The following is a 15,549-nucleotide window of genomic DNA, read 5'->3' as shown; positions in this document are numbered from 1 at the left end:
CAGGGCACAGCTACTTGCTGGGCATTAGTTCTGGAGAATGGGGGGGTCTTCTAATATGTTGACAGTCTTAAAAGCATAGAGATATATTGGGATACCTGAGAACAATCTGGAACATTCTGACCTGGCCTGGCGGGGGGGGGGCCCGGGACGGGACTAAATTATGGTAAAGAGAATTTTCCTGTTTTGCAGATTGAAAGCACACCAGCGGCTGCATACGGGGAAAACCTTTAACTGTGAATCAGAAGGCTGCAGCAAGTACTTTACCACGCTTAGTGATCTGAGGAAGCACATTCGAACTCACACGGGAGAAAAGCCATTTCGGTAGGTTGCTGAATCTGTCCCTTATGGGGCTGTAGGGCTATTGATCCCAAACCAGATTTCTGTTGGATTTATTCATTTGAAGTTGTCTTTTCAGTCAGGGAAACTTCCTATAGCCCCTCTACACACAGTAGGAACATCTCCAGTACAGGCCACAAATGATTCATGGTCACGCCTATACTTGCTGAGACCAGGGGAGTGGTGGTGGGTCATAAAAACAAACCGGTTCTGACAACAGCTCAAGTTTTGTATTTACTGCTTTGTATTCTCTTATTTTTACTATCACGATAATCCTGAGAAGTAGGTCATATAGTATTCATTTGTAAAGGATTCATTTGCTACTTGAGAAAACTAAAATGATTTAATAATAGTTAATATTTCAATAATTTAAGATTTTTCAAAGTACTTAATACATATTATCTCCAATGGGTCCTCCCAAGAACCTTGTGAAGTAGTTGTTATTGCCACCTGAGGTCACATACCCTTGGTTCAGCAACTTATTTTGGTGAAGATGGTGAACCACTTGACTTGATTAGATTTGGATGGATTGACATTTCTTCTCCAGGGCCCATGCAAATCAACATCCTTGGTGTTTGTGCTTGGCATGACCAGAACTGGAAGGAGACTATAGAGATCCCCAAGGCCCAGCTCCTTTATTTTATAGGGAACTTAAAGATCCAGAGAGGGAAAGAAACTTCATGCCCACATAAAGAGACTGGATTCCAGAATTTTGTGTAGATAAAAGAACTATTTTCTTTTGTTAGATGACTCAGTTTGTAAGAATATGATATAACTAACCAGTAGAGTCATAGGTAAATCTGTAGACCATGCACTCACTTGGGTAGATTTTCTAGTAATCATTTCTAATTCAGACAGTCACTAGACATTCACTAGATGCCTACTATATATACCAGACATGGGTATTAGAGAAAACTCAAAGTAGTCCCTGCTCTCAAGGTGCTTCCATTCTATTGGGGAGGCAGCATACATTTACAATGAAATGAAGACAGTCCAGGTAGGAGAGGGCCAGGAATTGGATGGGGCTGTGTGTGTGTGACATGAACAGTTTCATTTAGAAAGTGGTGCTTGACCTTATCTGGAAGGAAGTGATGTGCTAGAGAAGGTACTGGATCAGGGAAATCTGGGTTCAAATCCTGCTTCAGTTAGTGACTGTTATCCTGTGTGTCTTAGTTTCCTCATCTATAAAATGGGGGTGGGGTGGGGTGTGGATTTGATGACCTCTGGGAGCCTTTCCAGTTCCAAATTCATGATTTCATGATGGGTGGGCAATGCAAAGATTTGGGGAAAGAATATGGAGTTGGCTTGGAGTGTAGCATGAAGGTGGAGAGTAACATGGAGTGAAACTGGAAAGAGGTCGAGACCAGGCTGTCAAGGCTATAAGAGCCAAGTAGAAAGTTTATATTTTATCCTAAGGGTGCTAAGGAGCCACTCATTGAGGAGTGGGGTGATATTTTCAAATCCAAATATGAGGAAATCTCTTGAGCAGCTGTGTGGATGAAAACTATTCTGTTCAATAGTGAATGAAAAGTCTGAACCTATCATAAAGTTCACTATAGTCACACCATCCATTGCTAGTAGATTTTTTTCTTTCCTTTGATGTAATTCCTTTTGAGCCCTGATAGGTCACTTGAGGCTTCATTCCACTTCCTTCTTAGGAGGGTTTGAGTATTAATGTTATTGGTATATCCTTAAGTCATTGAAGTAGAATTCCCCCTTAGCTAATGGTTGCTGTTTCTTTATGTTTAAATTACTTGTTCAGGTGTGATCATGATGGCTGTGGGAAGGCATTTGCAGCAAGCCACCACCTTAAAACACATGTCCGGACACACACTGGTGAGTGATTTTTTTTTTTAAATAATAAATGTAATGACAATGGGATTCAGATTGTTGAACTGAATTAGGTTGTTTGTTCCTTGTAGTAGCCCAGTGTGTTAGGTGTTAGTTAGTTTTGCTGTTTCCATTTGACAGATAAGGAAACTGTGGGAACAAAGACTTGCCTAGGATCACAGAGCTAGGAAGGGAACAGTCAGGACCTGAACCCAGGTCTTTCCACACTTTCTGTTGTTAATGGTCTACAAAATTGTGCAGAAGTAGAGAGGCCTAGCCTTCCCTATGCATGTGTGACTTTCAAAGGTAAGATCATAAAACTTCCAATCAAAAGAGAACTTGGAGATCATTTGGTTTGATCCCCTCATTTTATAAAGGATGAAACTGAGGTTCAGAAAGGGAAGGGACTTGTCCAAGGTCACACAGGTAGGCAGTAGTGAAACTGGGGTTGTCCTGACTTCCTTGGTGAATGACTGTTTCTGCTCTATCCTGCTGATTCATTTCTATTAATATCCCCAAGAAATGAGGAGAATAAATAATATAGAGTCAGGAAGTCTTGCTCATTTGTTTGAATCTTCAAGTGCTGGGCTATGTTCAGAGTTTACAGGGTGAGATAGTTGGAACCTGAGGCAGTAAAGCTTTCCAGGTTACTCCATGACTAGACCCTGAGGGTCCACCCAAAAATCCATGTTGAAGTGGGGGTAGGGAACGAGCAGAGTCCATTCTGGGTAAAGCTAACTCTGTCCTTCCTTCAGGTGAAAGGCCCTTCTTCTGCCCCAGTAACGGCTGTGAGAAGACATTCAGTACTCAGTACAGTCTCAAAAGTCATATGAAAGGTCATGATAACAAAGGACATTCATATAGCGTACTTCCGAATAGCATGTCCGAGGTATGGGATTCTTGGCTTCTTTTCTATCTCCTTTTCCTATGCTCTGATCTCAGTAATACAGGATAATTGCTTGATTACTTTGTGGAATGTCAAGGTAAATTGTATGAAAGTTTGTTCTTTCACCAAGTTTCTGTTGACACAGCAAACTGTGTCAAGATGGATGTGCCTTTTGGGAAAGAAAATCCCAAAGACTCACATTTATATGATGTCTTGCTATTTATATAATATGTGAGGCAGGTAGTACATTATTATCCCCTTTTATAGGATTGAGAGCATGTCATAAAGGTCTATAACTCACCCCAATTCTCCCTTGATAATAAAGGGAAGAACCCTACCCACTACATGGTATCTGCCACTCCCCTTACTTCTTTCCTATCCTGGTTGAGTGCTGCTCATTTGAGGCCTTTGTAAAATGAAGCTTTCATGGGCTACTCTGTAATTTTAAATGCACTGACTTTTAGAAATAGTTTTTATTTTTATATGTCTCATAAATTTTCAGTTCTATTTCTCTCCTCCCCAGGAGGTTGTAATAATGAAGGAGGGGGAAAAATGATTTAGAAGCCCTAATGAGGGCCTCTGCTGCCTCCACCATAGACCCTAGCTTTGCAGAGAAAGGAGACAGGTGTAGTTTGTTCTTAAGAGCCACGCTTGGCCATCATAACTTCATTATAATTATACAGCATGCACTCGAGCCCAGGCATTCTCCTGTGGAAGAATGGAGAATGTGCCTCAGATAGTTCCAAATTGTTGTGCTCTTTCCCCAGAGGGCAGTACCAGAAGCAGGTAGCCAAGGGGCCAGAGACTTGAGGCCATTTTAGGAGATGGCACATCAATGTTGCATCTTTGGAGGCTTTCAAATGGGGGTGAGTGGATGGGGGTGCCTGTCAATCCACAAATATGTGGACCTGGCATCAGACTTAGGACTGGGGATCCAAGGAACTTCCAAACTCCTTGAGGGAGTTTTTCTTGTTCTTTTTTCTTGTTCTTCGTTGGTGGCCAGCATACATAATAGGCACTTCATAAATGTTTGTTAATTAACTGATGTGATGAGGAGACAACATTTACATCGACACATACATGATATGTAGTGTAGATGTAAAGCAATCTTAGAGGGGAAGGTTCTAGTGATTGGAGGAACCAAGGAAATACTCTTGCCAAAAGTTGTGTTTAAATGAACTTTCAAGAAGCCAGGGGTTCTTAGAGATGAAGGAGAGCAGGGTGAGCATTTTTTTTTTTTTTTAGATTTTTCAAGGTAATGGGGTTAAGTGGCTTCCACAAGGCCACACGTCTAGGTAATTATTTAGTGTCTGAGGTCAGATTTGAACCCAGGTACTCCTGACTCCAAGGCCGTTGCTCTATTCACTGTACCACCTAGCCGCCCCTAAGGTGAGCATTTCTTGTAGAAAGGGCCTATGTCCCAGGTTTAAGAAACCTCAGTGATCCCTCCTAACTGGAATATTCTGTTGTTTATTATTAATGTTTCCTCGAGCTTAGCTTCAGAAGACTGGCTCCATGGAATGAATCATTCTGATTCACAGCAATTATGTAGTGCATAGTCTTACAAGGGGTGGAAGTGTCTTAAGAGTCTTATGAGGGTTAGAGGTGTTAGGGCTTGCCACAGTGAAGGGGTCCTCCAAACAGATGAAAGTATGGCTCTGTAGAAGGTTCTTTCATTCAAAGCAGGAGATGCTTTTGTGGTAATGACTAGAGTCTACTGGGTCACTGGCTGTATTGAAGTGGTTCACAGCTTCAACATCTGAGAACTGCTGGCCTGAAGCACTGCTGTTCATGTTGTGTTGTGGAAACTGCTTATTGCAGCCTGTTTTTACAAAAGATTAGCCAGGTTTATAATTAAGTGACTTTGTTTTTGGTAAGTGAAAGAAGTCCCTAAGGAGTGGTGGCTGCTCCTAGGAAAGAGATCTGTAAGTGCTGATTTGGGTTTTTTCCCAATTATGCAGGACACAAACCACTCACTTTGTCTGAGCGACTTGAGCCTCAAATCCAAGGATTCTGAACTACGAGAAAATTCCAATACAGTAAGTATAATTTTCATCCAATGAGATATGTGGGACTGAGAGCAATGTTAAAAAAAAAAAAGCAAAGACAGACAGACAAGTATTGACCTTTCTCTGGACTCGATTGACATCTTTTCTTCATCCTGGCTATTTGCTTTTCTGTGCCATTCTATTCTTGATTTGCCAGGGTATTGCCTCTCCAACTAGAGGCTTCTCTGATGTGTCATTTCTTTGTCCTACTCCCTAGGTAATTTAAAACCTTCAATCAGCAAATATTTGTATGGACTTATTATGTGCTAGGGATCTTCTATGACTGGGTGCTTTTCACTGATTGGTTTTTGAGACATTGTGTTGAAGCAAAGCTTTGAGTCCAGATTTCCTCTAGAGAAGAGGCATTCTTTGCCTCAGATCTGATGACCCTAATTTGTTTTGTTAGGACTAGAAAATGTTCCCATATCCTACTGAATTCTCAATATGTTGTGAGTGACAAACCTACTCCTTCAGTCAGAGCTTATACTTAGGCCATTTGGTACAGTTCTCAGGATTATACTAAAGTCACTCTTCATTTTGAAGAACTGATTCTTTAGGTGATTTCCCCCTACCCATTTGAAGAAGTCATATGGAGTAACAACTGGCCAAAAGTATTATCTATCACTAGGAGCCTTCTGATGATAAACCTCTGTCCATTCCTGGGCTTGCCCTTGGCTGGCAAGACTCATGAACCTCTGCCAGACCCTTTTAGTTCAGTCAGACTTGCCAGCATATGGGCTCTTTTGGCACAACTTGGGAGAACTCCATGAGTCATTAGAGGAAGACTTGGCTCCATGTGGTGAGGTACAAAATAAATGGACATTAGCAATATGACTGAAGGTATTCAAGTAGACTGATGATCTCAAGACCATGGGTCAGGGATGTGATATAAGGAATTCAGCACTGAGGAGGAGGTTAGACTTCATGCTGAGGGCCTTATTTTAGTTTCCAGTGCCCTTTTATCTCTCACTTCACCTTAAGTGATCCTAACCAGGGCTTTCCTTGCAGAAGAATGTTTTCTGGAGCCCTGAGACCTCAAGGCAGGGTAGATAAAAGGAGCTGGACTGGCAAACACACTCTTCTACGTGAGATGATAGAAAATACACTCTTCCCACGAAATGATAGAAAAGGTTTACCTCTCCCTGCCAGATTGCCTGACACTGATAAGTTCCTTCTTGGTAAATCAGGATCATAACAGCAATGAAGCCAGTCTGGTGCCTGGGGGTCTCTGACAAAGAGGCAAGAGAAAGATTGATTTCCCTTAAGTATCTGAAAGACATGAGGATGCTACAGAAGCCTAGGGTGTATCCTGTCACGAAAAGTTGGGACTCTGCTTCAGGCTCTGTCTAGAACATGTTGACAAAATCCTTGCTTCATGGGATCTAGAAAGAGCAATGGACTAGACATTTGGAGAGCAGGGTTTTAGTCTCTGTTCTGCCACTAACTTCCTTTATAACTGCAGGTATGTTACCCAGTAGTGACAGTCACCCCAGGATTATAGGTTTGGTATTAGAGAGGATGGTGGTGATCATTTCGTTCTACTTGCTCATTTTACAGATAAGGAAACTGGCCTAGAGAGGAGTGACTTTCCTCAGGGCCACAGAGGTATGGTAAGAGGCAGAGGAAGGGCAGAATGGAATAAAGTAAGGAGGAGAGGAAAAAAAACCCAAGGCAGATTTCAAAACCCAGTCCTCTTTCCACTATACCTTCCTATCTTCTTCAAAGGTCCCATCTGGTATCAAAGGCCATACTCTTCCTGGGGATTTGACAGGTGTAAATAGTATGCATTTCATTTTATTCCCCCACACATTTTGACATGTTTCCTTTCCTAGACACATGGCCAAGACCTTAGCACAATTTCACCAGCAATCCTCTTTGAATCAATGTTCCAGAACTCAGATGATTCTGCTATCCAGGAAAACAAGGAGACAGGTTTGTTCCCTAACTGACCATGAGTTTGGTCATGGGGTGGGTTTGCATGCTTAGTGTTGGTTTTCTAAGGTGGGTGCCTACAGCTCACATGACTTCGTTGACCTTTTTTTTAAACAGCCAAGAATTTTTGAAATCCCCCCCCCCCAGCTATTATGCTTGAAAGGTCCAGCTGGCTTTTTTTAGGTTGAATGGGACTTGCCCTAGGGTCATAACACCTAATTTGGGGTTTTTTTTGCAAGGCAATGGGGTCAAGTGACTTGTCCAAGGTCACACAGCTAGGTAATTATTTAGTGTCTAAGGTCAAATTTGAACTCAGATCCTCCTAACTCCAGGGCCAGAGCTCTATCCACTGTGCTACTTAGCTGCCCCATCATCACACACCAATTTTTGAGGAAGAGGAAGATTAGAGCCCCATACATGTCAGAGTTACTGACTTTGACTCGATTCTCTGAATAGCATCCTCTCTAAGTTCAGCAGTTCTGCTTATTGCTCATGCTCCAGGAGGGCAAGCCAAGAGGTAGAAGCCCAGGAAATTTCTAAGAAAAGTTTCAGGACTTGAGGCTTTTCTGCTTAAGCAGAGACCCTCAAATCTCAAGGGTAAGGTTGCCGATTGAGTTTGTGGCCTCGGCCATCTTTTCCTGAGTTGAAAAGCAGAAATCAGCTGCAGGCTGGGAAGTAGGTGGGGATGCTGCAAAGCTGCTTTGGGGGGCCCCAGTGACTGCTCTGTGTGTGTTGTGGGGGCGGGCCAGGCTTGGGAGACTCAGTGCATACATTCTTATTTCTTTTTCTTGCCAGCTGCCTTGATTGAAAGTTTTAATGGTGATACAGAGTCAGTCACCGCTGTTCCACCCTCCCCGGGAGATTCAGCATCTTTATCTCTTCCACTTGTACTGCAGCCTGGCATCTCCGAGCCTTCCCAGTCTGCACTACCTGCCTCTGCACCGCCTGCTCCTCCTCCTCTGACTGCTCCCTCCATAGGAACTGGTTCCCAGCCAGCTGCATTTGGGACCCCCCCTGATATCTTACAGCCTCCAGAAGGGCCGGGCACCCACAGCACACAGTTTGCTGCTAATCACCAAGAGTTTCTTCCGCACCCTCAGCCACCGCAGCCCCTTGTGCCCGGACTTTCTGTAGTTGCTGGGGCTCCCCCAGTGACAGCGGCACCACCAACTACCACCGAGGCCATGCCAGCTCTGGTCCAGACTCTGCCTCTGGGGGCTACCCCTGTCCTGACGAGCAATCCCACCATAACCATCACCCCAACCCCCAGCACAGCTATTCTACAGTCCAGCATAGTCATGGGAGACCAGAATTTACAGTGGATACTCAATGGTGCAACTGGCCCTCCCCAAAACCAGGAGCAAATTGTGAGTACTAGACACTGTGTTGTGTGAATATGTAAAGCATGTGAAAAGGGTTTGTATTTGCAGCAGTAGAATCCTTGAGTCCTCGTGGGAAGGAGGTCTTCCAAATCAGCTGTGTGGGAAGCTCCTTGAGATTAGGGCTGATTCTCTTTTTTGTTGTTGTATCTTTAACGTCCAGAATGGTGCCTAGTATAGAAGGGTCTTTAATCAATATTCTTTGATTGCTTGGTCATATAATCCAATCTAATATAATCGATGTGAAGCCTTGGTAAGTTTTAAATCACTTAACTTAGGTGACAGGGGGTAAATTCATTTGCAGGTAGTAAGTAACAGAACTGAAATTTTAACCAGGACTTCCAATTCTTCATTCAGTGATCTTTGCACTGAATTGCAGTATCTTTTGTTAGTGTCATCTAAAAGAACATATTGATGCTTTTTCTTAGTTTTTCTATGATGGATGTAAATCTCAGAGAATGTTGGATTAGAAGGTTGCAAAGACAACACCTTAAAGTTTGGTTTGAGTTATTTGAAGGAATACCTTGTCTTTGGTTTATTCCCTTCACATACAACCTGAAAATAACTGTTATGGAACATATCTTCCCTGAAACAAAGCCAGGCTGCTAGAAAAGACCCAAGGACCCAAACAGCCTCCTCTGCTCTATTCTTTGAGAACCATTCTGAAAGTGTTTTTAGAATATATTCCTACTGGAGAGGCCTGTGGAAGTCATCTAGTTCCCTCCTTCCCTGAATCCTCCCCCTTCTTGAAAAGTGGTCTTCTCCTGCTGGTGAAGCCTCAGGATTATTAGGAGACTGGCACCTGCCCAGTGGTGCCCTCTTGGTACAACTATGTCACCATCAATGGAATTTTGTTTTGTTTTTTAGCAACAAGCTTCAAAGGTAGAGAAAGTGTTTTTTACCACAGCAGTCCCCGTCGCTGGCAGTGCAGGTAAGTGCATGCTGCTTTTCTTTTTCTGCTGGTAAAACTTGAAAAGCCCTTGTCATTTTGAAGTTTATGATGAAAGCAGATTTTCTTCGTCAGAGCCAGAAAGGTTATGAATCCCAATTTAATGACAAAGTATCCAGCTGTATATGTTAGATTTTGTTTATCTATTATCTCAGTTGATCCTTATGACATCTGTGTGAGGTGAATGCTACACAGATTTTCCCTTATACATTTCCCTGAGCCTTGGAGAGGGGAAGCACTTTGCCTTGGGTCCCATTAGAGTTCACAGGAGAGCTGGTAGCCTGGCACCTCTTGACTCTGGTTCAGGTTTTCCCACTGCCTCTGCCACTCCCTGTAGAAAACAGCACCTGCACCTTATAGGGGAAACCTGGATAACCTTTTGGTTGTAGAGAAGTCTGTCTTATACACACTTTACCTTTCTTTACCTCTACCTGTGAAATCACAAGTCAGCAATCCCCACCCACCCCAAATAGTCAGCCTACAGAGCTACAATTGAAGCTAGGTTTCACCTGAGAAAGGTCTTAGCCTTTTTGTGTCTGGATCCCTTGGAGGGCCTGCTGGAGTCTGGGACAGCCCTTCTCAGAGTGAACTCTGTGCATTTGACTTTTTCCATCCAAATCCCTGGGCCATCCCTGCATCACTGGAGGTTCCTGGAGCCTCATTAAGAACCCCTGGTGCTGCCAGAGTGGAGACCATTCTTCCCTTTGCTCTTTCCCAGGGAGCTCTGTGCAGCAGATTGGCCTCAGTGTTCCTGTGATCATCATCAAACAGGAGGAGGCCTGTCAGTGCCAGTGTGCGTGTCGGGACTCTGCCAAGGACCGGGCTGCTGGCAGCAGCCGGAGGAAGGGCTGCTCCTCACCACCTCTTCCTGATCCCAGCCCTCGGGGCCCTGATGGCCCCTCCCTCCATCTCCCCCCCCAGACTTTTCCCTCATCTTCTGCCCCGTTGTCATCCTCCTCCTCACCCTCCTCCTCCCCTTCTGGAAGCCGGAGTAGACAGGCAGAGAACCCTCCAGACTCTCAGACTGAGTCATTAAGTGCCATGGACGTATCAGAGTTCCTGTCCCTCCAGAGCCCGGACACCCCATCCACCCTGATTCCCATTGAAGCACTACTGCAGGGGGAGGAGGACATCGGCTTAACCAGCAGCTTTGCTAAATGAAGCCTCCTTGGCTCACTCGCTTCTGAGAAGAATGACGAGTGGGGCTACAAGAACAGATGGCCTCTATCTGGGGGGCAGAAATTTGAAGGATGAAGAGGTTTGCTGTTGGGAAGTCATACTTCTCAGACATCATATCTTTATTCCCATCCCAGGAATGTCCATTTTAAGGAACTGATCTTTGGAGAAAAAAAAACCAACAACAAAAAAAAACAAAAAACACAAAAAAAGCTAAGTTATAAATGAACTATTTTGGCTGCACTGTATGTCACTTTTGCTTATTGTCATGTGAACATGGAAATTAAGGTTACTCGTATGCATAAAAATTCTAAATTGAAAGGGGTGTGGTTTCCATCAATCTTAGATTGTTTAATACTTGTACTGGGGCATTTGCAGTTTTGGCAGTGTAGTCTCATTATAGCTCCTGGGGTGTCTCTCTTCCCTAGGTAGATTTGAGACTAAGCTATAAACTGAAATGCAGGCCAGTGACCCCAAAGAGGGGAAAGATTGGTAGTAGACGAAGAAGCTGTGTGTGTTGGGCAGGACTTAAATATAGTTGGCGTATGTCAGGGAGCCTCAGGAATCTGAGGCTGGTGGCTGCAGAGAGTACAGGGACCTGGAGAGCCTGATGTTTGGTGAGGGGCCCAGCTGGGCACACCCTAGTGTTGGGTAGAAGACTAGCATGAGGATGCAGCTCATGTTCAAAGTAGTCTTGGTTTCTTTGTCTCCTTGGCTCTTCCAGGATCTCTCTTGGCTTTTGGGAGCTATAGGTTGTGGTGCCTTTCAGGGAGGGAAAGGGTCCCTGTTTGAACCTTGGAGCTGACTACCATGTTTGCTGTAGAGTCTCTTTGTTGACTTTCGCCCTCTCTTGGGCCACTTGACCTTTGCAGAGCAAAGGTGGGCCAATTTTGTCAGGACGAGGTGAGAACTGAAGGAAATTATAAGATGGAGTAGAATTGCCTGGCCAGGCTGCCCAAGTTGGGGTCCTGGTTCAGCCAATCAGCTGCTTCCTGTCTGGTTTTGCCCTGTATCCTTACTAATGCAAGCGAGTATAATTTCTCTGTTGACATGTACAACATAGCTTAGTAATTTGATATGAAAACTATGATCTTCTAACCTACTCAGGGTAAAGTAAAACAAAAAAAAAATCCCCCTTCCACCAAAAAGCCTGAAGTGTTGCAATAAGGTTTGTTTGTTTTTTTTTTTTAATTTGGAATGTTTTGTTATGTTGCATTATATAAAAAAAGAAAAAAAGAAAAAATGTTGATCTTTATAGAATTTTATCCACTTCTCTCTGGCTATGGCTCCAAGTCATTTCATTTAAGAACAATATCTTATATTTTTTGTTGTTTTATGTCAAGGGGCTCTAGTGACTCAGTCATAAGAATGGTAACATCTTTGCCCATAAAATTCGGAAATTTAGTTCCACCCAGTAAACAGACTGGGCCTTCTGCTTCCTCTGTAGTCCTCTTTCTTCCTACTTTCTCTTTGGAGAGAATAGGATGTCCCATGAGCCAGAGTATACTGCAGACCCCATATATTTAGGCCAAGGACAGCTAAGAATTTATCTTCTTCCTTCTTCGAAGGGCTTGAGTTCCTCATTGAGCCTTAGCAACCAATGACCACAAAGATTGATTTGCCTCTTTCACTTCCCAAGTCAGCATTCAGGGACAGCCATACAGGTACCCAGGATGGTCAGTTTGATCTCGGAACTTCAGACATCCTTATCAGGATGTTTAGAGATTTCTTCCCCGCTCCCCCCCACTCCATCCCAGAAAAGGATGTTACTGTCTTAAGGAGAAAGATAGGTTTAATCAGGGCTAATTATTTGCCTTTCTAGAAAAAGGAAGCAAAGGTTGAAAAGGGGAGTAGATGAAGTTCTATTTCCCAGAAGAGAGTGGCTTCCTGTTAATGCAATGTGGCACATTCAGTAATATCATTTTGTGTATAGAGTATCAATAACTTGATTGCAATAGAGAAGGCTTCCTTGAAGGAACTGAACCCATACTATCCTTGTAGCTGTCCATGCTGCTTTATTGACAGCTCAAAAACCTTACCCCCCCACCCCTCTCTTCACACACACATTCACTCATTCATACACACTCACACTCTTCCCCCACTATCTCTCTCACACACACACACACACACACACACACACACACACACACATTCACTCACTCACACCTTTTTCCTACTGGGACCATCCTACTCAGATCCAGGGGGATGAGGGAGTAGCTCTTAAGTTCTGGGTTGCATCCTCCCACCCCACCCTGAATCTGAACAGAGCAAGTTCCTTCTCCAATAGGATTCTGACTCATTGAAGATTCAGGCCTGGACCCAGGAACTTAATATTAAGCAGGCCTATTAAAAATTGTCCTTTTTGATAATCACATCATTATTTAGTGATGATTTTCTAGGTGCCAACTCTTGTCATTTTCAGAGATCTCCCTATGCTGAGCAGGGGACACCTGAGCACAGGAGGAGGAGGAATGTGGAAGAGCCACCCACTGTGACTCCGATGAACAGATTTTTCCAGTTGAACAAGTTAAGTTTTGTTACTTGGTGATGGCCTTAGGGTTTAGTCTGGCAAATCATAGAAACTTGATCATGAGACAAGAAGTTGTCCAGCTTGCACTGATCAGAGTTCTCACATCCATTCAGCTTTTGATAAATCAGGAATTTCCTTAAAGTGGTAGTGATGATAAGTAGACTCACAAGGCAGAGTAATTCTCCTGAGAGGACAGTCTTTTCTTCCAGTCTCTTCAAGTTCCTCTGGATAGAAGAAACTCCCTTCTTGTCTACATGCACTCTACTACTAGCCTGGGCATCCTCTCTAACAACGCTAGGGGACCTTGGACCCAGGGAAGAGCAAGCTTAGAGTGAAATTGGAACCAGAAAGACCCTTAGGGGGGAGTTTGGTTACTTAAACTTGTGAAGCTGGGCTCCCTCGAGAGACTGCAGAGATACTGTAGACCTTAGAAGAAAAGGCTGAACCTAGATTGGAATTGCTTGTGGACCTCATGGCAGGGAAGGGCCATTGAGGCATGCCTTACCTCATTGTTCTTTTGGTGATTGCTTAATACTATGGATTGGAGTTTATGGGCTGAGGTGGTTGGCAAGGAAAGTTGGCCTTGGCGGACACCACCAAGCTGCCTTAAACTGTGTTCTCAAATTGAACTATGCTCCAGATTCAGTGACAACCAGCACTGCCTGTCCTCAGAGGTGGTGTGTGTGTTTGTGTGTGTCATTGTATGTGTGCATGCAAGCTTGTGTGCTTGTGCCCATCCATGAAAAATCTCCTTCTGGAATAAGCAAAAAAAAAAAAAAGATGGGGAGAGACCTCCTTGCTCCTCATTGTGGGACTGTGTATTGGCTTCCTAGCCGCTCAACTTCCTGGGGAACCACTGGTTTGTTGACTAGGATTGGGGTTATTTATTCAGTTCTGTCTTTTCCAGAAGGAGTTCATGGTACATGAGGAGGGAGACATGAAGTATAGAATCCTCAAGGGGTCAGAGGACTCCAGGAAGGGAACCTCTAGGTGTGCCTATGGCTTGGAGGGTCATCATGAGGACCGACAGACTGATTTGGAATAATGGAGGCTAAGGTTTCATTGGAAAGACTTGGTACAATGCTGAATGTTTCCAGAGAGATGAGTATGCAGAACCTCATACTGGTATATTAAAGAAATAATAAAAATTAAAAGCACTTTAGGTTATGTTATCCTTAACCCAATTGCTGCAATTTCTTTTGTATATATATTTTCCACAAAGTTTTATTTTTTTTTCTCTGAGAAAATGGAGGCGTGAAGAGAAAAGCACTTACCTTGGTGCAATACTTGTAGTTTGGTGGATTTTACCCCACGCAGACCTGCCTTGGCCCAGCCCAGGTGTGGTGTTGCTCAGTTCTACAACATGGTGCCCTGTCTGTAAGGAAACACTATTATGCATTCCTAGCAACTAACTATGAAATCTATGCAAACCCTCTCCCTGTTCCCTGGGCTGAATCGGGGGAGAGGGGCTCTCCTCCGAAGAGCTGCTCATCACTTTTCCCTTGGCCTGTTTGGAGATCACCCCCCTACACAGACAGACACATCCTTTTTTTTTCAGCTGCAGTTCATTGTCTTTCTCCTATCCTATGAGGGCAATGAGAAAAGCCTAAAGGGAAGGAACAAGTTGGTCTTGAGGCAGAAACTTTGCACCTTCTAGACTTTTATATTGGCAATCAGGGCCATTGTCTTGTTATAAAGACTCCTACAGAGTCAGGGAATTCATTGGGCTTTTGTAACTGCAGCAGCACTGTTAGATGTCTTAATGGACTTCCAATCACAAATATTTGTATTGAGGAAGAAGAAGAAACCATTCCCAGCTCTATGATGTGTAGCTCTCCTCTTCCCTTCTTTTCATTCACAAAATTCCCTTAGTAAACTGAGCTGTAATACTTACCTCAGCCTGGTAAGGTGATTGTTCAGAGGTAGAGGACAGCTCTTTATCCCTTGATTTCATTTTCTCATTGGAAAGTTAGTTCAGATGAGAAATTTTAAAGTAAAATTCCGACCAAAACAGACCTGTTTCCTGTAGAGCAAATATCCAAGTGACTTCTGTGGGCGAGCTAGGGAGCTGACCCTTCCTCATTTTGAGGAGAGGGGGAGAGCCAAAGGAAATACCTATATTTCTGATTGGTTAAGTCTTCATTTGGAATGTTCCCTTTGATAGATTTGGAGGGAAATTTTTTCCAGTGTGATCCATAGTTTTTAAGGTGATAATTGTGGGCTGGGCTAATCCTAATTTTTGGTATTTTGTCTTACTGTATCTCCTGTTCTACAGTTGGATTCTGTCTGCACTGAAAATGCAAATTAAACTGGATATTGATGTCAGAATGTATGAAGTCTAAGCTCTTGTTCTTGTCTCCAGATTTCTAAGCCTGATGTTCTGTTGTGTTCCCAGCAGAGTCTGCTGGGCTTGATCTACAGAGGGCCCTTTAAACTCAATGCAGCTTCTGCTGTTCTGTTCCAAGAAACACCTTTCAGCAGAA

At 43.6% G+C, this 15,549-nt stretch overlaps 1 protein-coding gene across 1 annotated transcript in view; it reads left to right on the top strand.

Moving 5' to 3' along the window:
- The window catches only part of MTF1 (metal regulatory transcription factor 1), a 31,252-nt gene extending 15,854 nt beyond the window's left edge, over positions 1-15,398 (top strand). Inside the window, exons 4-11 of the mRNA XM_074217570.1 lie at positions 190-321; positions 2,099-2,172; positions 2,922-3,055; positions 5,014-5,091; positions 6,933-7,032; positions 7,828-8,399; positions 9,279-9,342; positions 10,079-15,398. Coding sequence (XP_074073671.1) covers positions 190-321; positions 2,099-2,172; positions 2,922-3,055; positions 5,014-5,091; positions 6,933-7,032; positions 7,828-8,399; positions 9,279-9,342; positions 10,079-10,521 — 1,597 coding nt within the window. The 3' untranslated portion in view covers positions 10,522-15,398. The remainder of the gene's footprint in view (positions 1-189; positions 322-2,098; positions 2,173-2,921; positions 3,056-5,013; positions 5,092-6,932; positions 7,033-7,827; positions 8,400-9,278; positions 9,343-10,078) is intronic.
- Positions 15,399-15,549: the final 151 nt, after the last annotated feature.

The sequence above is a fragment of the Macrotis lagotis genome, chromosome 1 (assembly GCF_037893015.1).
Source record: "Macrotis lagotis isolate mMagLag1 chromosome 1, bilby.v1.9.chrom.fasta, whole genome shotgun sequence".
Lineage (NCBI taxonomy): Eukaryota > Metazoa > Chordata > Mammalia > Peramelemorphia > Peramelidae > Macrotis > Macrotis lagotis.
The sequence above is the reverse complement of the archived record's forward strand: the minus strand, read 5'-3'. Positions and strand labels throughout refer to the sequence as shown.